This window comes from Poecilia formosa, unplaced genomic scaffold (genome assembly GCF_000485575.1).
Source record: "Poecilia formosa unplaced genomic scaffold, Poecilia_formosa-5.1.2 Scaffold181, whole genome shotgun sequence".
NCBI classification, from domain to species: Eukaryota; Metazoa; Chordata; class Actinopteri; order Cyprinodontiformes; family Poeciliidae; genus Poecilia; species Poecilia formosa.
Window position 1 is genome coordinate 181,063 of NW_006800120.1, and position 24,053 is coordinate 205,115.

The following is a 24,053-nucleotide window of genomic DNA, read 5'->3' on the forward strand; positions in this document are numbered from 1 at the left end:
GCCATGATCCACAGAAAAGAATTGCTCGAAAGATTTCCCTTTCCAAAACCAAGGCAGGCCCAGTAACACGGCCGCTCTCCCTTTGGTTTGGTAGCTGCAAAAATGAGAAAATATTTTTTGTTACAACCATATTAAGAGTCAAATATCTGATTTATATTATACGGCACAGGAGCAGGAGCTATTCAGCTCAATGTGATAATTGAGCTAGCCACATGTTGATGTGGAATGTATTCAATTCCCAGGTTCCCTATTGATGTGTAACCTGCTGTCCATTTGGGAGTGGAACAGGATGAATAGGGTAGGAAAAAAACAAGCATCCATTGAAGACAAATACGGCATTTTGATTTGTAGGATTTTATTGTTTTTTTCCAACCTACAATGAGTTTAAAATTCAAAAACATGATCAAAGGCTATGACATAAAAGGTAAGACAGGAGTAGGATGTGTACTTTACAGCAGCTTACATCAACGCTTCCTGTCAGAAGTGGGACAGAAGTGGAATAAAATGATATTTCACATTAAATGTTACATCATTATTAATCACACAGTTAAAACTTTCCTGCATTGTAACAGCTTGGTGACTTTCATAATACGTTTCTTTCTTCTTTTTTTGGCAAAGTTGACATCCCTCAAACCTCCACAGGGAGGGGTAGACATTTCATCTGCTGACTAGAAATCGTGTTCAAGTAAGAGACGTGGGAGGTTTCTTTTTTTCCTGCTAAAATACCCAGAAAATAAAATAAAATTTAAAAGAGATTGAGAGGACGCTTGCAACACAGAGGGAAATAAAATAAAACATGATGGATTCACATTTACAGTGAAGTAACAAAAAAAGAAAAAAGAAAACAAAAGTCCCTGATAGAAACTGTAAAATAATATATTCACATTCTACTCACCTAAGTAAATATTGACATGGATGCAATATTACCACCCTTTGCCTGCTCAGACATCCTCTCTTCCTCTCAACAGTCCAGTTTAAAATATTCACCCAGACAGCTTCCACGCCGCCGAGCCTTGAACACACACACACACACACACACACACACACACGCACGCACGCATACACACCCGCTTCCACTTTCTTCGAAGGCGCGTGGGTGTATTTAAGGATTTCTTTTCATTTTAACTTTCTCTAACAAAATATAGAATTCATCAATAATACATGGTAGGGGCTAAAATACAGAGCGAGTGAACAAAAAAAAAAGGTACAAAGCATTTCAGGTTGTTTTTTGTTTTAGTCTTTTTCTTTTTTTGCGTAACACAGTAACGATAGGACCACAGAATTCAAAGCGCTGTCAAGTTTTGTCCCTGAGGAGGGACGGAGAGAAAAAAAAAATAAAAATACCAGTCTAGGAGTCTTCAAATTACTGGGACTACGCCCTGGACTCTCCATCGTGGATGCAGTTCAGTTTCATTATCTGACGTTGGATCAGATGATTTTTTTTTTTGTTGTTTTTGTTTTGGGCTATCCACAAAAATCTGTCAAAAATGGCCTCATTTCTTCCATGTGTTTATTTTTCCCTGCACAAACTTTTAAAATTCCTCGTCGGTTTCTGGCCATTGAGCAAAATTTATGAAGGCTAAAAAACACAAGTATTCAATAAAAAAAAGTTTGTCGTAGATAAATAAATTGGGATTTAAAATTCATAGTCTTCGTCAGCCATGTCGATAGCCCAAGCAAACTTCTCGCGCTGAGTTTTATTGTAGATCTTCTCAATGGGAACGCCCCACTTCTTACACCTAAAAATAATTTTAAAAAATACAGTTTCAGTGCTGCGCTGTTGTGCAATTAAAGATAAACAGGTTCTGGTGTGATCTTACCAAGCCACAGAAATGCGCGGGTCCAAATAGTTGAGTTTGGAAGTGCCGAGGGCGATCTGCTTGTTCTCTTCGCGATCGGTTGCCTGAACCTCCAGCTTCATCAGCTGCTCCTCTATCCTCTGAACCGCCTTTCTCTTGGTTTCTACTGCCCTGTAGGGGAAAACAAACAAACAAAAAAAAAAAAACTGTTCAGTAAAAAGTATCATGCAGATGTTGGTTTTCATCTGAACAAAAAAGCAAACGCGTTCTGCCGCTCCTTACTTTTTGGATTTCTCATCTCTCCGTACTTTGGCGTCGGCCTTGGCGCTCTTCAGTTCCCTCTTGGCATCAGAAAGCTGATCCTTCTTGGCGTCGATCTGCCAAACAGGATCAGGAGACGGGAAGTCAGAGTGATCTGGGATTGTTTGCGAGACCGGCAGTAGCAAACAGCTGGATATGATGTTATGAGCACAACTAATGAACCAAAATTGTTTTTTGTTTTCTTTTTTACTAGGAACCTTGAAATTGAACTCTGATGTTATAAGAGTCAGTCATGAGATTCTAATCTTTCCGCCCCAAACCTCCGTGGCCAACTCATTTGGTACGGTAGCAGCTTTATGCTTGGCTTTTCATGCAAGTCAGCTTAGATTTAAAAATCCAGATTAAAAACAAACAAAAAGAATACATTTGCTAATCAGGCTAGTGGAAGAGATCACACAGTTTGGTTTCCAGGAAGTTGTTCCACCCAATTTATCACCAGCTATAAATTGTCAAATTAGATTTGATACAATACCAAAGCAAAATTTTGTTTTTGACAAACCTTCAAGTTTATATAAAGACTTAAATGTATGCTATTTTATGTATAATAGTGTTTGACACGCAAAGACCCTCCCCCTGGCTCTGATTGGCTGTTTCTGACTGACCGGTGTATTTCTGCAGATGGCTGTAGGACCACAGGGAAAAGGCAGAGGAGCTGGGTTTATTCACAGACTCTCATACTGTCACAACTGTGATAGTTTTAACAAATATGTAAAACAATGAAAAAGAGAATGAATTCTGTTTTTTGTATTTATAAGCAATAAACTTTAGAAGACATTGCTGATTCACAGATCATTAAAACAATGGGGGAGGGGAGAAATGTCTGAAGTTTTGTGCCAAACAAGACAAAGAAAACACAACTAAAGGCAGAAACATCAACAGAGCAGCTAGGATAAACTTTCAGGCACTTTCACAACGTCAAAAAAATGTTTGTGATTTCTGGAATGAAAGCTCAAAAGTTCTGGGGAACGGTTTCCAACCTGCTGGGACAGACGTCGCTCTGGTGGAGACAAAATTCTCTGAACTCAAGTGGATCTAAAGTCGGTCCATCTCAAATCAGAACCTCCAAGAGGGTTTATTTTGTGAAGCACCCAACTATGCTAATAAACACACTTTCACACACTAATAGCTCTGGTATTCATGTTATCAAAATATTTTAGCTGCACCGTACACTGATATTTAGAATGTACAACTTGTTTTAGTTAAACAAAGATGAATCGTTTCAATCTGGACTTAGTTCTTTATAACTTTCCATGTTGGCTGCTTTTTATATCCATAAATCTAATATGTTTTTATTTATTTAAAAAAAAAAAAAATACAATTTAATAAATATTTTGATCCTTTATGTGTTTGTAATCTGAGTGGAAAGAGCTCTACAAGTAACGAGTAGATTCATTTTTAGGTGGAAGCATGCTTGGCGTTCCCAGTCATTTTTACCTTGGTCTGCAGGTTCTGCATAGACTTCTCAAATGTCTTTGGGGGAGCTCTCTGATGGTTACACAGGATGGCCACGGCTCTGTTGGCCCTGTTGTAGGACAGGATCTTGGCTGGAATGTTGTCGTCCGCTAGAAAGAAGGAACGCAACATCTCAGAAAGCTGAAGAGTTTCTCCGTTTACTCTGGAAATAAAGCCTGAAACTCATTTTAAAGCCTGAAAGTTGTCAAACTTCACCACACACCGTTAGTGAGTTCCTTCAGCTGTTGCTGCAGGGTGATTGAGGCGTTGTAAGTACGGAAAACTTTAGCTGTGAGGCCGTCCATCAGCTCCTGGAGATGTTTGTTCAGGATAGAAGTCTGCAAGAAAACACAAACTTGATTCCAAGAACTCGAACACGTTCCCGAGGAAACGAGTTGAACTGAGAGAGAACGGCTTACATTTAGACGATCAAAGAGGTCATCGTCGGGTTCTTTGTTTTCCATGAACAACTGAAGGTTCTTGAACACCTGAAAAAGTGTAAATTGTGTAAATAATAGGAGAGGTAACATTTTTAAAGCCCGGTTAAAGTAGCAGACGTGTTCTTACTCTTTTCTCCACAGGGACTCTGTTGTAGTAGCGGATCGAGTCTTTACCCAGGAAGTCGAACTCCACCACAAACTCCTGACCTTCGCTTTCTGGGTGCAGTTTGAGATGTTCCACCCTCAGCGAGCAGCAGCCCACCGTGTCCGCCGTCTCCCCTTCCTCCTTCTCATTTCCTGCTCTCAGAGCCAGCTAGTGGACAGAGGAGCACCGCATTTAAGCTTCCATTAACGCCGCAGCGCCACTTAATAAACTACATTAAACTTTTCAGGTCTGGAAAGAAAAGCTGATGTTCACCTTGTCAATGAAGTAAAGCGCCACGGCTCTTTGTCTGATCCTCATCTCCTTGGATTTCCAGTCTTCCCGATACTGCGCTCTGAGGCGGTCCACACACTTCTTCAGTCGCCGAGCTGTTTCGTATTTCTGCCAATCTTTCTCTCCCTGAACGCAACGAGAATCGATAAAGGAGGGAAGAAGGTCATTATAGTTAGCTAAAATAGAAAACATTTTTGTTAATGTTTTCTAAATAATATAGGTGATGGGGTGGCGGAAAGCTACAGTCAACTGGAACTATGTAGTGTTTTCAGAAAAAAAATTAATTTATGGAAGAGGATTAGTGCCATGTAGGAAAAGAAAAAAAGATTTTCTCTGAATTCTGATTAATATTCTGAGGTCAAAATACAGAACTCCAAGAAGAAGAAGAAGAAAAATCAGAATTCCAAGTGTAAAGTCAGAATTCTCTTCCAATCCTCTTCCATAGAAAGTAGAGCTACACCAACATTTGTTTGAGTTTATTAATCTATTTATTAGCCTTTCGAACTGGTGTGAAAATGAATTTTTCATCTTCACACAAGCAGTTTACATCAGCTGTTGGCGAATTACGGCACTCCATGATCCTGCTTGTAGAAATTAAGTTGGTGCACAAAATGGCGACGACAAAAGTTGGGAGAAAACTTTGTTCATTTGTTGTTCAAAGATAAGTAAATAGATTTTTTTGAAAATGTCATCTTCTGTTCAGTATTCATTACGCCATGCATACATAAACAATAATTTTAGCTTTTTGAATTCTGCAAATAATAATGAACCAAAGTATGAAAAATCTAAAACTACTACAACTAATAAAAATCAAGATGTTTAATAAAAACTAGCCAACTCATTCTAAAAATCAATTTAAAAATGGAATTAAACAAAACGTCACAAAGAAATAATGAAATACCCAAAACTACCATCACCCTGCTTTTCTTCAGAGCACCTACCTTGATTCTGGAGCTGGGGTTCAGCATGATGTACTTGATGGAACCTTGGATGTTCTCCGTCCATGAAACCAGCCAAGTCACCTTGTTGTCATGGCGAACTTCTTTCCATTTAGTGCCTGGAGGCGGTGTGGGGTACTTCGAGTCCCTAAAAGGAGGACATAAAGCCAAGCGGTCAGACATTTCCCCTGGAGCCGATGAATCATCAGGTCAACCAGAAACAACTTGTCACATACTTGCTGCAGTTTATGATGATGTCCTGAGGCCGGATGCGGCGTTTCAGCATTCCCATTTTGGGATGGTCTCCCCGGCCGCGGAACAGGCCGGGCGGCTCGATGCGGAAGTTTGCGATGCGCTCTTTGTGGTTGTCCATGATGCAGAAGCCGTACTCCTGCAGCAGCCGCTCGTTTTCTTCTTTTATTTTCTGAGAAGAAAAATAAAACATTTTAGTGGGATAAAAATAAGAATGTTTTTACACCCGACAGTCCAGTAGGCCGTTTGACTGAGGACCAAAATTGCAACGTCTTGTTACAGTTTTAGCTGGTGCGGTTCACCTTCACACTGCACCGTGTCAAACGAACAAAACCCTTTGAGAAACCAGTTCCCCTTCATCAACTGTGGTGGCGCTGCAACAAGAACCACTAAAGGAAACAAGAAAACCCGTGAAGACGACGACACTGAGCTCAACCTCCTTCTTCATGAAATGTGAGCAAAAGAGAAGGGCGTCAGATTTTAGTGGTTGTAGGGTTTTTCTCTTTTGTCTTTGGTAAAAGACTACAAGCCATTTCTCACGCTGGTGCTGTTTGTTTTGGTTGTAGTTACTCAAAGTCCACTTCCTGCTTTTGGAGCAGTCTGGCATTCACATACACATTCGTACTGCAACAGTTCACTTCAACTGAACCAAAATCGAGATTAAAAAAAAAAAAAAAAGTTTGCTTTTTTTAAAATTCACGTCAGAATTTGACTGCGCAATCACACCTCCCCAAACAAATCTGACTTTCTACCAAACGAACTAGAGTTGGATTAAAGCAGACTAATCAAGGACTGGTGCGAATGCACCCTTCATCCGACACCTTTTTTTTTTTAAGCTGTCAGAAAGTGATGGAGTCATCATAGATTAAAATCAAAGAATTCAGTGAATTATTTCAACAGATGCCGCTTGTACGCTGGTCTGACCTGTTTTTGTTCTTTTGTCATGGCTTTCCTGGCCTCAGACTGAGCCTTAAAATACTCGCTCATCTCAGAGAAGTTGCACTTCTTCAGGTCTGTGATTGTGGACTTCTCTTCAGAAGTCATTTCCTGCATTAGAGAGAAACCACAATCAGAAAATCAATGTTGAACTAGGAGAAGTAGTAGAAAAAACAAATTATATTGCCTCAAGCGACTATTTTTCCCACCTACCTTTCTCCAATCCTTAAAGAAATTTTTACGGAAGATGTCCTTGGTAGTGTACTCATGGTCCAACATTTTGGCGAAGAACGTAGCCACTTCCTCTGCTTCTGGGCTCAGCTTCATGGGTTTACCTGAGAGGTGGTTTTTAGGGGATTAACAACGTTGTAATTTACATGCCAGTTATATGCGAACAGTCTAATCTTAAAGGCAATAAGTCATGGCTGCATTGGTAGCGTACCGTCATAATAAAACTTGACATTGCTAGGCAGGGGTTCGTAGGGCGGAGCAAACACTGGGCCTTTGTGTTCGAGGAACTTCCATTTGACGCCGTCTGTGTACCTCTCCTCTTCCCACCTGAACTCAAGTGACACGTTGTGTTGAACTCCAAACTCCCCATACATGAAGAAGCGGCACATCTAGGAGATAACTCACCATTTCCACTTCTCCTCTGGTTCTTGCTTTGCTTTCTTCTTCCCATCAGCAGCTTCTCCTTTTTTACTTTTGGTTTTCTTGGACTTAATATCCTAAAATAAGGAAGTGGAAGTATTCAGATTATACACCAGAGTAGTTAACAGTAATCAGGCATTACCCCACACCGTCAAGTCTCTGCTTACCTCATCCTCTTGTTTCCTTTTCTTGGCTTTCTTATCGTTTTCAGTCTTTATCTTTTTAGGCTTGAATTCAGCTCTGAAAACAAAAACACGCCTTGTTAGGAGGGTGAAAGTACAAACTTTAGTTTCCATTGCGACAATTAGCTTTATTGACATTGCACACATACTCGTAATCCTCGTCTCGCTCTCTTTTAAGAGACTTCTGGTATTTAGGAGAGTGGTAATCGTCATCTGGCTCAGACTTCACATGTGGTGGGCTTTAAACAGGAGAAAAGAAAAAATATATATTTTCTGCACCACAACATTAGCTTCAAAATTAAGATTTGTAACGTTCTGACAAACCTGGCAAAGCCATTTTCCTTTTCTTTCTTGATTTTACCGTCAAAGGGCTTCACCTGAAAACATCAGAACGTGGTTCAGCAGAAGCATCAGACATAACACATTACTACAGTTGTTCTCCTTCATCCTCCTTTTAATATAGAGAGCGTTCAGTTGATGAAGCAGTTGAGCTTCAGACGTGGTTTGTACCGAAAGACTAATGCAAAAACAGAGAAACGTCATTTCTATCGTGTTGTGCCATCTCCAGTCCTCAAGATCCGACATCAGTCACATTCTAGGTCAATGTCTGCAAGTTCGGGGTTTCACCAACTCAAATTTAAGGCCTTTTTAAAACTTGGATCTCCACAAAAAAATATGAACTTCCTTCAGCCAACTGATGATAAATTTCCACTTACTCATGATAGGAATAAAAAAAAGCTGGCCAGCCTCAACAGTCTCAAGTCACAGAATGCAATCAAGATATCCGAGTGCAACTCAAAATTTTGCCTGGCCAAAAAGTTTTGCAAGAAAAAAAAGAGAGAGAAAAAAAAGACTATACTATGATTAAATATTCCTGTCAAGATGAAATTTAGGCCTATGATTAACATATTAAAGGCCAAATTACTTTGAGTGAATTTAAAACATGTTATGTTGTTCATTTTAGATACATTAATTTAAGGATGCGAACACCCTCAGATTCTGCAAAACAGTTTCTTTTTGTTGAAGCCTAAACTTTCTGCCTTTGTAGAACTGTTTTCAAAATGTTGCACACTTTAAGCTTTAATTTGTCCACAACATGGTCTTAAAAAAAAAAAAGTTGAAACTTCTGCACATAACTTTCCCTTTCCCTATTCTCATCAGTTCTAATCGCTCCTTACCTGAGCAGACCCTGCCTCATCGTGCTGCTGCTGGCCTCTGGTCTAATGTCTCCTCCCTGACTCTTTGCTCTTACTGTGACAATAAAGATTTCCTTTAAATACATGGAACAGTGAGCACAACTTCTGTACAGAAATCAGACTGGATTGTGTTTATTCCTGGCATCAACTGACAAGCAAGAAATGCAAAAACAGGTAACGACAACATCAGTGTTCTTGTTAAGCTTAATATAATAATCTGGCACAGATTAACTATTTAGCCAACGTCACCTGCATCAGACTTACACGGTTTGTTTGGAAGAAAACTCTGCAAGTTTTTTGTCTTTTAGCTCTGGCTAGTTGCTGATCATGACAGACCGTTTTGCCTCTGCGATCAGAGCCAAGGTGTAACCATCATCAGCATGTGTACACTGTTGGTGCATTTAAAGACGCCTCGGAAAATCTCATTACTACATCTCAACAGATTGGTGACTTTTTGACAGTTGAAAAGACTAACATGTACCCCGTGTTAGTTGTACCGTTGACTGTGCACAGAGCATGAGCAAATCCTACAATATGGTTTTGGCAAAAAAAAATAAAAATTACTGTTAAGAGGCAGTAAATACAGAAAATGTCAACTCTAAAAGAACTGCCTTCCTCTGAAAAATGGCTTCAGTCCAGATACAACGACGCAGTTAGACAACTTAACATTGTATAGTTTACGTTACACCACATAAACAAGCCTGCATATAAAATGTCTCTCCCTATGGTCGACTTACCTTCTCCTCTTTCCTCTTTTCTTTGTGCTTGTCTTTGTTGCCATCTTTGTGCTTCATTTTCTCCTTTTCCTTGGACTTTCTCTCCAGGTCCTTGTGGTCACTGAGGTTTAGGGAATACGTTTCAGGCGTTACGGTTCAACGAGGTTGTCTTAACAAGATCGGTTATTGGAAAATGGATGTTTTGGAGGGACTCCTGCTCTACCTGTTGCCATGCTTCGACTTCTCCCGTTCCTTGTCTTTCTTGTGTTCCTTATGTTTATATTCCTTGTCTTTGTACTTGTCTTTATGCTTATGGGAGTCTAAAAAAAAGAAACAGGGTTACTTTCATAAGTGCATAATAGTTGCAGTAGTAAAGAGACAAAGGTAAGCAAAACTGAGAAGTTTCTGAAAGAAACGTTCAATTTATAAACTGTCAAGACAACAACCCTCAGATCATTTTAGAATACTGGCAGACTTGAGCTTTTTGTTACATAATTTATATGCAAAAAAAAAAAAAAATCATGCAACCAGAACTTTATGTGAAATGCAGATAACCCAGCTCGCTAGAGCAGGTGATCCGTTGTGCTAGAAGTCACTCTGGCATCGACATGCAACCAGATTTAGTGCAACGCTGAAAGCATGCGTGCCATTTTGAAGTCAAAGTGGGACATGTTGTGTTTATCTGTACTGTTCAGGACTGGGAAAGCTTTGCTACAAAACGTGTGCAACTAAAGTTTAATTCTTTGCTTTAGTTTTTTCTGAGAGAATAAATTCAGCTATTGCTGACATTTATCTTTAAATTTTGTATTAAACGCAAATTACACTTGAGTGTAATTACAGTACATAACAAACAAAATGGATTAGAAATGTTATTTCCACTATTATCTGTGCTTCTTTAAGAGTTTTGTTGATGCTGTGATTAAAAAATAAACTGGATATTTCTACCTTATTACCCACCTCAATATAATGGCACACACAAAAAAAAAAAAGCTTTCTTTTAGCACAGCACCACCTACTGCCTGTGTCTTTTGTAGACAGATATGAACAAACTGACAAGTTGTAACCTGCAGCTCAACAATATACGTCTTTAGGGATTTCTACCTAAAACCACTTTGAAGTTTAGAGACTTTAATTTGCAATAATCTAAATTAAAGTGTTACGATTATGCTGTCATAAAATAAAATTGCTACTGTAGTACAAAATTTAATATAAGAGCTCACAGCAGGCAGTCTAGTTTATCAGCAATAATACAGGCGAGGAAGAAAGTCCACAGTTCTTACCAGTAGACAGAGCAAAGCAGATTAAAAAACAAAAAGTTGTTTAGCATTAAATTAAACAGAATTTTAAGATATATACACAAATAGTATTAAATTACACTTTATTGTCTACTCATGTTTATAAAATGAAGTTTTATTCAATAATGTGAGGGTCTATTTGTACTCAAAACGATCCACATTTAAGCACCATCCAAGAATGACAGTTCAATTTATCTTATGTCAAAAACAACATGAAGCTCTTCAACTTATAGTTATTAAATTGTGTTTAAAAGTTTCCAAATACAAGTTTTCATTAAAAAAAACATGCTTCAGATCATCTGATTACTCCACTTTATAGTGGAAAACTGTCAACCACTTTAATGGCAACTACTAATTTAATGGAGTAGACTCACTTGTGAAATATGACAAACTTAAAACGATCCCCTTTTAATACATAAAGTGTAGAGTTCAGGAAAGACTCAAACAAAGCACCTGAACGCTACAGATACTGGGTCGAGTCTACAGTTCTTAGTCATTCTTTAGCCCCTAACCCTGGCATTTCTACTTCCCAAAGCCATACACTCTTCTCAGCCTGAGTTCAGGCCGCTAACAACCAAAAAAGAAAATGGCGCAGAGACTAAGTCCTCAACCCCCAAACCCTCACTTTCAGATGGAAAATGTGCCACTATAAGCTCATAAACATTCATTTCTGGGACGCGGGGCTGATAAAGCACCTCAAGTTGTCTGCCATCGTTGTTTTAAATTGAGAAAATAATAAGCGGAAAGGCTTTTACAAGGCCTCGCTTTTGAACAATAGAGGCTTGTGAGTGAGACAGCGGACTTAGTCTCTGGACGCCATTTCTGTCCTCTACTGAAAACTAACATAATGTTACAAGAGGCGAGTTAAAGCATCAGAATAAAATTAAAACTTTAGATTTTATCCTCAAGCTCCATGAGTTAAACTTACCATTGACCCGAGAGGCATAGTCGATCTGAAAAATGGAAAAGAATAAATGTGTTAAATTTGGGAGAGCGATGGCTAACTAGCCGGCTACCCAACTTTGAACTTGCTCAACGGTAAAGCGACAGTTAGCCAACCTGCTAGGCTAGCCTAGCTCGCTGCTAATACTATCCGCTGGTTGAAAGCCGCTACGGCTAACACTGGTTTCAGCTAACGACACAATTATTTCCCTGCGTTTACTTTCCCATATAAATCAAACAGCTAACTGGGTAGAACTATTTCGTGACATCCTCACAAATATGCGAGACACTGCAAACAACGAACGGGGGAGATTTATTAACACAGCCGGCTATTTTGCTAGCTAGTAGGCACTGTTCACTGTTAGCCAATGTACCCTGTCAAACCAAGCAAATACACGGCACTAACATGCATCCTAACACCATTAATAACATTACAAAATACATTAACACTACCTGGTCCTCGTTATGGGAATGGTCCCCACTCATTTCCTAGGCCTTCTATGTTTAAAAACAAAATTAAAAAGTGAGAAACGACTAGATAACTGCACACGAGCTGGATGTAAGCAGAATGAAGAAAAGATAGGATTGTGTAAGAGGTAAAGTCCCAGTAGTACACTGATGCGCATGCGTATTAATTTAAATGGTACTCAGCAACTTAACTCCTCCTCCTCCTCAGAAAACGTGTTCCTACTGAGGCCCACTATGGTCAGAGAAGGAATGAAGTCCACATACACATCACAAGAACAGATACCAGCACACTCAGTGCTCCGTGTTCTTTTGGTTATGCTTCAGATTACTGAAAATGAGAACAAAAGGACAACTAATGACACCTTTCTTGCATGATTTTCTATCCATTAATGTTTTTATTTTGACATTGACTTGCCATTTTAGTCTCTGGCCACTTCTTTTTTTCCCAATCAAACTCACGTTAATTGGTAAGGGACAATTATTAAACTAAAGTATGGTACAGATGAAGGTTTCTAATCCTTTAAAGCAGCATCTACACCACACAAGGCATATGTACAATATGCCTTGTACAGTAATGTACAAGGCATATTTGGGGATATTATTATCCCCAAGTAATAATTGGGGATTATTTTGACTTAATCCCCAATTAAGTCAAAATATATTGTGGATACATTTCAGAATGTGAATTGTATTCCCTTTGGATGTTGACAAATGAGACTGTAGTCTGAAAACAAGTAACTACACATTAGTTAGTTTCCTTTATGAGGCTTCCTTTGAAAATGCAAACCGCAAATTTAAAATGTTCTTGATGCGACATTAGTTCAAATTAACACAGGGCCAAATATGTACTTTAAACCAGGGGTGCCCAAAGTCAGTCCTCGAGGGACGGCATCCTGCATGTTATAGTTCTCTCCCTGGTTTAACGCACCTGGATCAAATGATGGCGCGTTAGAAGGCCTAAGAGGAACACTGACAAGCTGAAAGGTTGTTAGTACCACCAGGGAGAGAATTAAAACGTGCAGGATGCCAGCCCTCGAGGACCGACTTTGGACACCCCTGCAAACCCTATATGCTTTCCAGAAATGCATATTTTCTCACTATTTTCATTCCAAAGCCAGTTTTGAAGCATGCAACCAGAATGTAGCTGGAACTGCAGCATTAAGCTAATGAAAAATGTGCTCTCATTAAAAATGTGTATTATTAAAAATGGCGAGGCCATTGCCAGGAAACCAATTAATTTAAATTAATTATTTGTGGAAAAAGAATGCTGCTCAGGTATACTGCTAGGATTATGCTTGGTGGCTACATAAAGCAAATAAGCATGTGGCTCCTCTACGAAGGAAGATTTTTCCAAATTTTAGTCAGGGCTGCATGTGCATAGTTGAGTTTGTAAACAAAGTTTTGAGCTTTATTATTATTTTTCATAGTGATGAGTGAATGTAAACGTCTGACTGGTACAGTTACTGCTATGAGTAATATCCATGTCCGGGTGTTGTGTATTTAGGTGTGTCTGACTTTGTCAAGCCCATGAAAGAGGTTGATGGCGATGCCTTGTTTCTTTATTTTTTTTAACAAAGTAATTAAAAACAAAACCTTGACAATCTTTAAATACATTTCTAGCAAACTTGACTGAAACTAAACTACATTTGACTGCAGAATCATGATTAGCCCTGGTTTAAAATACTAAACGACAGTTAAGGTAGTAATAATCGGTCTTGCAAACATAATTTTGTCCACAAGAGGGAGGCAGAGGGTTGCTAAAATGAGTTAGTTATTCTGTTCCGATACTCCAACAAAAGACTTTTATGATTTGCTCTATAATTCTATAGAAGTTAAACAGTAATGTTTCATTTTGTAATAAATGCTTTTTAAGTGAGATTAATACATTCTTGAATACTTCTATACTGTACCTGCTTGGATTTTGTATGAAAGACAAGGAGTCTTAATTGCAGAAGTTCAAATTTTAATAAGAGTTTTATACTCACTTATGTACATTTGTGAACAAAAACAAAACAAAAAAAAAAAGAGCAGCAAGTACAATTGTCTTCAGGTAACATAACATGAGGTGCCATTAGAAGATGCCATTTAAGTGATTCAATTGCCTGAAACAGACTTTTCCACAGACATCTTTACTGATAAAAAAGTACAACTTCGACACATTTAAAAGGTAAAAACAAAGCTTTTAGAAACATGTCACTCTGCTCTGTGACTTTAAGAGCTCACTTCATCTCAAACAAAAATCCACATCAATTTCAAGCGTGACCCATTTAAGTTCAAACATCTGAACTGCATTTTCCATCTTCAATGAAGTTCTAAGCATCCATTTCAGTTCCCACTGCCTGGATGCAATAAAGTGCATAAAAGCCGATTAGGCTGTTGTTGTGGAACACGGCGTCCTTGCGCTCAGACAGATCTACGGTTCCCCGTCGCTTGGCTTTGAGACCGACATTTCTGGGCTGTGGTATAAATACATGTAGGAGTCGCACAGGAGCCTGCGGACCAGCTCCGACGTGAGAGCCGGGTTCGCCCAGGTCAGCTCCTCCTCCGGCTGGCCCAGGAAGTCGCCAAGCTCAGGACAAGCTCGAACCTCGGGAACACTGTAGCCCTTCTCGTCGTCGCCTGCGACAAGGAGAGCGACCTCAAGATTAGTGATCAGCTTGAAACGAGATAAAAAGGCCAAGCCAGAAGACGTCAGAGTTGCTCTCGACTTCTTTATCGGTTACGGTCAAGGCTGAGTTAAAACAAAAATACTCCAGTCAGGAGGAGCTAAAACCCCCCCCAAAAAAACCAAAAAACAAAAACCGAGGCCTTCTGCTGCACAAACTTTTTTCTTGGGTGAAGTTAAACAAAAACAAAGCAGCTTACCGTGTCTGTCCGCCATGCTGTCAAAGAAGAGCCATGAGTGGGAATCAGGGCCGTACTTGACAAAGGACACAAAGTGGCTGGTCTGAATGCAAAGCACACCAAACAGCTGCATGGTGCGCCTCGGCAGAGGAGTGTCGACGGCTACGCCTTCAGGCACAGCCAGCGCCTGGGGAGAGTGGCTGCACCGCGACCGATGGGTGTGTACCTGCAGAAAACATCGTCAAGAGTTAAATATTCTACTCTCTAAGTCTGGTGAGTGGATTACTCTTTTGAAATGGTTTCCATGCCTACCTGGGTGTTGCAGGTGTTGCAGTACTGCTTGATTCTTCCTGGTTGCAGTTTGTGGTCTGGCAAACACTGGAGACACTCGAACTTTGCCATCTGTCCGCAGATGAAACATTCCCTTGGAGCTGTCAGGTGAAAAGGCAAACGATCTGTGAGCATTCATTTGTTTTCACAAATGAATGGATTGTATGAATGAAAGAAACAAACAAAAAGTCCCTCACAGTTGAACAGGAGATCTGTGACGTCCAGCTCAGTGGATGGAATGATGTGAGAAAACATCTTGTACTTGCTTCCACACCTTGGCATCTGGATTATGAGGCAAGACGGCATCTGGGGGAGGGAAAGGATTTTTTTTAATGCTTAAACATGAAAAGAAAGCTTTGATAAACTCCTTTAGGATTGGTTTTCTCACCGTTTCGAATTTGATGTCGCCCGACATGCAGGACGTGTCCAGCAGCTTTTGGACGGTGGGCGTCTGGCCCATCTGCTCCTTTTCCAGGAAGATCTGGAGTGTGTAGGCTCCGTGAGAGCTTCCTCCTTCCGACCTTTGGAGACACAAGCGTTCGGTAACTTTACTACTAGAAATATGGCATATGCCAAGTATGCACTGTAAGCGTCATGGCAACCTACCGGAGCTTCAGCAGGGGCTGGATGCAGAGCACCTTCTGAAACAGCACTGAAATGAACTCCTCGGGATCTGATTTTGGGGCAAAGCAGCAAAGAAAACCACCGTTAACGAGTTAAGACTCACAGAACCGTCCACACTCTGACTCGCAAAAGAATTTATTTAACTTTTTTCACTACACAATAGTATATTTTATTGGGAATTTATGCAACATGTCAAGCACTGCATAACAGTAGACTGTATCTTTTGCTGAGATTGAAACTGTCTTTTTTAATTTATGTCTCCAGGCTTTGCAAATATAACAACTTACATTTATGTACATTATTATTATTATTATATTATTTTTTTAATAGCCTTAATTCTTTGGCATGTGAGCAAGTCTGGCTGCAGACTTTCAATTGGATTTTACTTTGGATTTTGACTGGGCCATTCTAAAACATGAACATGCTTTGATCTAAACTATTTATGCATTTATAGATTCAAATGAACATGTGATGTATTGATATAAAGGATTTTGAATGTAAAGGAGTAGTTGGAAGGAAAAAAAATCTTATATCTTCTATCCCTTCTCTCAAAAGTTAATTTGCTTTAGCATAAATAACTAAACATCAATCATCCATCCAGATTAATCTTTAAACACAAAACAGGCAATAAATGTCTATATATAAAGAAATAATAAAGAAATCATTATCTTTGTTAATGAGTCAATGTATTTCATTATACCTTGATAAAATATTATATTTGATTATTTTCTTTAAAGTAAAAATTGATATACTCTCTTTCGTTCTATTTGTTTAGTTCTGAGTTTTTGTTTTGTTTTTTATCTTCAACCTTCTCAAATTATCTCTTTTTAATAAACCTGAACTATTGTTGACTGTGCAGTGTTCGTTCCCCACCACACAGAGAGATCATTTAGTCATACTGGAGTACAATACAAATGCCTGCCGTACTTTTTCAGAATTGCTTTTGAAGATATATTTTTAAAAACACTAAGAATGCCCTTGTAAGGCTCCGGATTTACTGCAGCATGTACCTTTTTCGTTTTTGCTGAAGGTCTCGCAGCCGAGTTTCTTCCGGAAGTTCATCACACTCTGTGCAGGCACAAAGCCTTGTCTGTGAGGAATGGAAACAGTTTAGAAATATCTCTTATAAGACAAAAGCAGGTCACGCTGAAAAGTGTTAAACCTGCGTTTTACCTGCGCAAGCGATTAACTATGGATTTCAGGATGCAGGTTATTGGTCGCTCTTTGTCAGCCGGTTTGTTGCAGATGGCATCCACAGTCACAGATGAACTAAACAAACTGAGATAAAGAAACATATCTCTTAAATTCTGCATTTCTCCAAGCACTAATTTACCTGTGCAGAGGCTTCAGTTGAAAAAAATAACGATAAAGTGAATCTTGGCGTTTTTAGAAATGAAATCAAATTGTTTGTTGGGGTTTTTTTTTTACCTGAAAAGTGTAGCATCCAGGTAGCACGAGTTGATATGACCCTGTATGCCCTTCATCTTCCCCACGAACAGCGAGGCTGCCTCTGATTCAGGGACAGGCGGCGCATCTTCCTCCGACTCTTCATACGCAGGAACTGGAAAGAAAACGCACACACAAAAAAAGGAGTCTGTGAAAATCAGTCAAGTTTATTTAATTTTTACCAACTTCAATGCAAAAAAAAATATAAAAAGAATCAGGGAAGATTAAAAACAGCTGTAGAGTTACTGACAAGTTGCACGATCCACAAGATCTTTAAGTAAACACTTTTCTTCATAATGACTCCCTGATATGCTGTTCAGTCTGCATTCCAGCCATTCTACTGTTTTATGCTGCAGATAAGATCCAGCAAACACACAACATGTTTTCCAGCAATAATTTTTGACGTGCATTTGCAACAAGCAAAGCAAAATGACACATTTCCTTCACCTCATCGTGACCGTCGCAGCACGCCTCACACTCCCAGCCTTCGCAAAATACGCTACCTGCATGCACAACGTCAACGCAGAGCACTTGGAAATTAAACAACTACTCGTTTATTGCAGTGAAAGCGCCAACGCCGCATTATGCAACACCACAGTGGTATGTCATAAAACTTAATTAAAACTGCATTATGTAATAATGGAAGATAACTGCGCTTCAAAACGTAATTAAACATAATTAAAACCACATTATGTAATATTAATAATCAATGCAAAATGTAATAAAATTCTCAAACACTACAGAAATACTTTCAGCCACATAACAATATTATTAAATTGTGTTACAAAATGTGGAAGTAGGCCTTTTTTTTTTAGACATAATCATTTAAAATAAAGGTGCACTGTGTAATAAATCACAATCTGTCATCCTAATCAATATACTTCTAATAACGATCATGTTACAGATCCTATAAGCATTTAAACTGAAACGTTGATCAATGAAAGCCAAACTTTCAGTCACTTTTCTGACTCTTAGCCAAAATGTGTGCCAAAACAATTCAAAATGTGTTTGAGAATTTTATTACATTTTGATTCTAATTCTACATAATGCAGTCTTAATTTTGTTTTATTACATATTAAACTTTTATTTTATTAAATTATTACATATTGTAGTCATACATTGGCCTGTTGTGATAAAATCAGATACTGGATGATAAAGTTATTATAAATGATAATGTTGTCAGAGTCATGGCATAATAATGCATGTACGCTCTAAGATCAATAAACGTTAAATTCTAATAAACTTTTAACACTGAAATTGGAAGATATTTGAAATATCTAAAATAAATAAAAACTTCAAATAAATTAATTAAACAAAATTGTCCTTCAAGAACAAAGGACTAGCTGAGACCAAAGCACCAGACTGAAGAATTTTCTCATCCAATTTTTGAAAGAAAGAGAAAAAACGAAAAAATTATGCAAATGAAAATTTCTGAGTTTGTTTTACTTCACGATGCGATTAACTGATTTATTGCGACAGGCCTAGTGTTACACACTCCTTTGCAGCTGCTTGCATTTAGAGCAGCAACTATAATTTTCCATAATATGGCCGCATTGTTGTACATCTCCAGATTTACAATAGAAATGTACAAGTGTGTGTAGTTTCAGTTGTGTGTGCATAACTGGAAGCAAATATCAAACCTGGAGGGATTTCTGTGGTGTTGAACGTCTCCGTCTCTGTGGAGGAGCAGACGAACCGGCTGTCTGGGCTGCATTTTGTGACGGGAACAAACAAAGCGCAGTTCTCCTTGCAAGTGAAGTATCGCTGATCTTTGTACACCCCGTCAGAGCAGCCCGCCACTTCATAGTCCTGCCACCACATCATAGTAAAATGAGCACAATCGCCGTTTGCAACAAAACCAGAAGCACATTGATGCAAACTCTGAATCCCCCACCAGCTCCACCCCGGCCCATGTCTCCAGCTTCCCCTCTGGGATCCCCAACCACCGGATCACTCCGTACACCGTGACCCCTGCGTTGTTGACGACCTCCACCAAGGAGCCGACCTCTAGAGGGACGGGAGGCTCGCTCCGCGTCCGGCCTGGAGCGACGCTTCGCATTGATTGGCTGTTGGTGACTTGTCTTCTGCTCGTCCCGGTACTTGGCATGGAGTTGATGCGCATCACCACTTTCCCAGTTGAGCCTGCAGACAGGTATGACAGGTGTGTGAGTGAGAGGGAGGGGAAAGAGTCATGAGACTCTTTTTTATTTTTAACTTCCAGGCTGATCACATGGCGTCTCGACACGCTTCCAGCAACATGGCACCATAAGTGTGATGTCCTGCGTATGCGTCACATCCCCAGAAGTTTGTTTTTCTCTACATTTTATCTCCAAAGCCACAAGCTTTAAAATATTTCATCAGGATTTTATGAAGAAGGCCAAAATAAAGTGGCACACGGTGATGAAGTGGAAGAAGAGCCATGTTTCACTATTGGCGTTTCAGTGTTTTCAGGAAGATATGCAGTGCCACAAATTGTGTTTTTACAGTGTAGACCAAAACTTTTACTTTTGTACCTGTGAGACCCTCAAAGGATCACTGTTAAAAAAATAAAAATAAAAAAATAAAAAATAAAAATCACAAAAAGACCACAAAATCTTACCAAATATTTTTTGCCTATATTTCTTGTGCAAATATCTACATAAAAAGACAAAAACTTACAATTAGCTTTTTAGCAAAGATATAGGAGCTTGTTTTAAGTCAATTACTCCTTCATCTTGATTTTTTAAAGTACTTGTAACATAGAAAAATTGTCTTGTTGGAATAGGAATTACTGACTTAAAACAGGCTCTTACATCTTGCCAAAAAGTTACTTGTAAGTTAGTTTTGTTATATTTCAAGTGTATTAAGGTATTTGCACTAAATATGGGAGCAAAATACATCATATTTTGTGTTTTTGCAGTGTTGGGATAGTTTTATGACCCAGCCCTACCGCAACACACACTCTGACCTGTCTGGTATGTTCTTCAGCCTTCGTGATCCTACATGCAGCTAGCATCATGAAGGCTGAAACAGTGCCCTCACTACTGAGGCGTCCAATAGGACAGCTGAGTTCATGAAGGTCAACGAAAAATGTTAAAATTCTCTAAAGTTTGCGTGTGACAAAACGCAAAGAAATGTTCAAGGGGTGTGAGTGTTTTTGCAAGGCACTGTATCTACACGCCTCCAGTGAAAGTATGTAGACAGTTTCATGAGCGCCAGCTGCAAAGAAATGCAAGATCATGTGACAAAATCTACTGTCATACATTCCAGAGCGACAGAACTGGTCTTTCTGGCTGTACATGTGACAAGTCGTACATGAGCGCATTGCCTGCATGCCCCCCACCCCTTCAGGTATCACAGGTCCTTGATCAAAATCCGATACTTTCAGAGCGGAGATTCTTTAAAGAATGGCCTGCTGGAACATCGAGGTGTTTTGACATTTTCAGCTCAGGTCTGGTTGAACTCACCGCCTCTTTTGATGTCTCTGTACTGCAGTCCCAGGGGGACGGAGTAAGACGGGACCACCTGGATGATGTCTGAAGCGCTGAAAATGGGAAGCTGTCCAAGTTGTTTGGGCGACAAGTTGTCTTCGGAGTCCTCAGACAGAAACGGAGAACAAGTGGTTACTGGAAAGCAAACAGCTTTACGTACACAGATCTTAAGATCAAGCATGCTTGCATGTGACGTTCTGCAAACAACTCAATCTTGCTGATAATCTTTGGACAATTTTGGAAAGACCATAAGGGATTATTTGCTCATGATTCATCAACATGCAACTGAGGATCAATTTGTGTGTTAATTGAGGGAAAAGAAAAGCAGACAAACTCACCACAAATTCCACCTCGAAGCCCAGCATGTTGAGGTCGTCCTTGCTCTCCTTCTTTCCGATCTGCATCAGGTTCTTCACCACCCCGGGAACGTGGCCCTTCTTGTACCTGATCACCACCAGGTCGCCCGGGGTCAGCTCGCAGATGGCAGAGAAGAGCTGCGGGTTGCACAGCATCTCCAGGCGTCTGCTGGGGCTGGAGATGTAGAGCAGCAGCTGGGCCTGGTGTCGGGTCAGGGGGTACGCGTCCTCCGTCCTCACCGAGCCCCCGTTCTTGGGGCTCCCGGCGTTGGAGCTGCAGCCGTACATGAGCCCCGTCAGCTCCCCGCGCCCCGTCTCCGCCTCCACGCGACCGATGCAGCCGCGGCAGAAGCCTCTCCGCGACTTCCCGCGGATGACTATGAAGAACCGGTCCTTGCTCGCTGCTTTGGGCTCCATGGTGCTCCGGTCAGGTCGTGATAAGGAAGGCTGAATCTGGACGAGAGTTCAAGGAAGCAGTTCAGACATGGAAATACAGCGACGTTACAGGATCCTGACCGACTATTACATCATTTTGTTTCCCGATCAACCCCCCACTTAAAAAGTTGTTAGCCAATTAAAAGACGTTCACGCGGAAGTACGAGCTTTCAAAATTCCCTTTAAATCCGCACAATAGCTGGTTTGACAGGACTATAGTAGCCTTTATTACGCCAAAACAGCTCAGTGAAGAGTTAAGGTTTAACTTTGAAAGTGACTTTTACTTACTGCCAGTTTGTATTAGTCCAGGTGAGTTCGGCGGATTAAATCGACTCAATGGCAGGTAAGTCCAGACGCGACGCAACACTTCCTCCTGACTCCTGCCGAGGAGGAGGTAACTCTATTATTATTACTGCTGGCCCGCATGTAGCCAACACCTCCTTCCAGAGCTTTCAGCTCTCCGCCCACAGCGGTTATCACGTTAGAGGAAAAAAAATAGTCCCTCCCTGACGAGCAGTGGCTGAGGAATGAGCGGCGATAAGGTTCAACCACAAATATCACTTGAATGTGGACCGACAGGGATCGTTTTCCTCGTCATTAGACTCTGTTGCTTTCTGAAGACTTTTATTAGGCACTCGGTTGAATCCGTGTTAGATCTGATAAACATCAGCTTTTATTCATGTCCTACAGGTACCCTGGGGTTATTTCACCCTGATGTTTAGAAGAACACTAACATATTTTTAGAAAACTTCCTGTGTGTAGCTGCTTTTAAAATTTGTAGCCTACAGAAATTAAATGATATCGCTCAGAGAGAGATAAAGGAGTTTGGGCCACTAACATTTGGGACTCCACGACAATTGAAGACTGAGATATGCAAGACATACTCGGAGAACATTTTCTGAGATCTGGGAAAAGTAGTAGCAGTGTGACCTACAGAGCCGCAGAGTTGGAAGAATGTCACCTGTAAAATGTTGCAATTTTGCTTACACAGATGACATAAAATATATCAGTGGGGGGAAAAGTAGTTGGTAAGCAAACCTCTGATGGTTGTTACATGTTTTTAGTAGTAGAGCTTTTATCAGAAACTTCCACAAAAGATAGATGCATAATGCAAAATATAAGTTATTTGAAAACTTCATGTACATCTCATTGTAAATATTATTGTCTGCCTCATGGAAAACAGTTTAATTAGAGAGGATATTGTAATGCATTAACTGAAGGACAAAATTCATGCTACTGGAATCTCAGGAGTTGAATGATGTATGTAGTGATGGGAGATGGAATGACATGTTTCTTCACATGTTTAAAAACGTATGATGCATTTTGTTTTTACAGAACATTCATTTAGGTTTCCATTGCTGCAGCATTATTAATTGGCAAAAAAAAAAGTATAAAAGTTACTAAACAGAATCCTTATTTAGAGTGGGTTAACATTACTTGCAGATTTTCTGATATTTAATGCTCCATCGATGTCCAAGGACAGCCACCATTTGTTGACAGAGAATTAATATGCTGGATTATCTGTTTCAGTGCCAGTAGAGGAGATCATCTAGGCAACAATCAAAGTAAATAAATGACTTTGGTCTTCTAGGAGTGTGCACAGTGTCAGTTTATGAACACAGTATGCAATTCTTAAAGAAGCAAAAAAAACCCAAAAAACTAAACACTGTATTAGCCTAACACTGGCAAAAACAGAGTTAAAAAAAATCAAGAAAACTGCTATTTGTGCTAACTCTCAGTCATACAAAAGAAAGCCTGGGTTACATGTACATCAGTTTTTTTTAAAGCATTAAAACAACAATATTGAAGAGGACAAAGATCAATGCTGAAACTGATTTCAGCTCCTGCCAAATGACTTATGACAAAGTTTTCTCGCATGAGATCATTTGAACATACCCTGATAAATATTTCCGGCTTGCCCAGTGAAGACAAGATGCTGCATGACAGACAAAAGAGAAAAACACCTCCAACTCATCCTAACTTTGAAAAGCCATAAAGTGTCCACAGTTTGCTTTGGGCTGAGCTTTTCATTCAATATTTTAAAATAGAAAAAAGTTAAATAATTGCACATTGAACCAGAAATATACAAAAAACCTGATGTTTGAATTGACTGATGGTCGCAAGGATTTTTCTCTTGAACTTGCTAAGGTAGATTTAACTAAATATTACTTGTACGTACACATAAGCCTTCATGTATACATAGATACATTTTTATAGAATTTTATGAAAACGTCTGCAGACAAACCAGAGTGGATGATACGGCGATTGGGGACATGTTGTAATTTGAGTAGTTATTTAGAAATCTCTTGGACATTTTCTCTCTTGTTTGTATCAATAAGCATCTGGGTATAAATATCTCTTTAGGCTGTATATTCCTGAATATTCTTGCATCCCTTTTAGTCCTCGATCTGTGAACACATGTAGAGACATGTTTCTGAGACTCCATCATATTACATAAGTGTTGTTTTCGTTTCAGGACCACAACGTTACTAGATCTAGCGTATGGGTTGAAACTGAAACTCTC

General features: G+C 39.6%; 2 protein-coding genes across 2 annotated transcripts; both read right to left on the reverse strand.

Annotated features, from left to right (window-relative positions):
• Positions 1 to 338: 338 nt before the first annotated feature.
• top1a (DNA topoisomerase Ia) lies at positions 339 to 12,174 on the reverse strand. The gene is made up of 21 exons (XM_007565655.2): positions 12,010 to 12,174; positions 11,543 to 11,567; positions 9,543 to 9,639; positions 9,341 to 9,440; positions 7,732 to 7,784; positions 7,557 to 7,646; positions 7,393 to 7,465; positions 7,211 to 7,302; positions 7,017 to 7,132; positions 6,788 to 6,909; positions 6,563 to 6,685; positions 5,623 to 5,810; positions 5,390 to 5,534; positions 4,431 to 4,574; positions 4,140 to 4,325; positions 3,992 to 4,060; positions 3,796 to 3,910; positions 3,555 to 3,682; positions 2,082 to 2,176; positions 1,821 to 1,970; positions 339 to 1,739 (listed from the first exon to the last, which is right to left on the reverse strand). Exons 1-21 carry the CDS (start codon positions 12,040 to 12,042, stop codon positions 1,637 to 1,639), a joined length of 2,247 nt encoding a protein of 748 aa, XP_007565717.1. The 5' UTR covers positions 12,043 to 12,174; the 3' UTR covers positions 339 to 1,636.
• Positions 12,175 to 13,970: 1,796 nt separating this feature from the next.
• On the reverse strand, positions 13,971 to 21,976 carry cyld2 (cylindromatosis (turban tumor syndrome) 2). The gene is made up of 14 exons (XM_007565656.2): positions 21,818 to 21,976; positions 21,077 to 21,547; positions 20,715 to 20,844; positions 19,163 to 19,410; positions 18,909 to 19,077; positions 17,251 to 17,383; positions 16,996 to 17,100; positions 16,833 to 16,912; positions 15,805 to 15,871; positions 15,587 to 15,719; positions 15,396 to 15,504; positions 15,181 to 15,299; positions 14,890 to 15,094; positions 13,971 to 14,643 (listed from the first exon to the last, which is right to left on the reverse strand). The coding sequence occupies exons 2-14, from the start codon at positions 21,509 to 21,511 to the stop codon at positions 14,438 to 14,440; spliced, it is 2,139 nt and encodes a 712-aa protein (XP_007565718.1). The 5' UTR covers positions 21,512 to 21,547; positions 21,818 to 21,976; the 3' UTR covers positions 13,971 to 14,437.
• Positions 21,977 to 24,053: the final 2,077 nt, after the last annotated feature.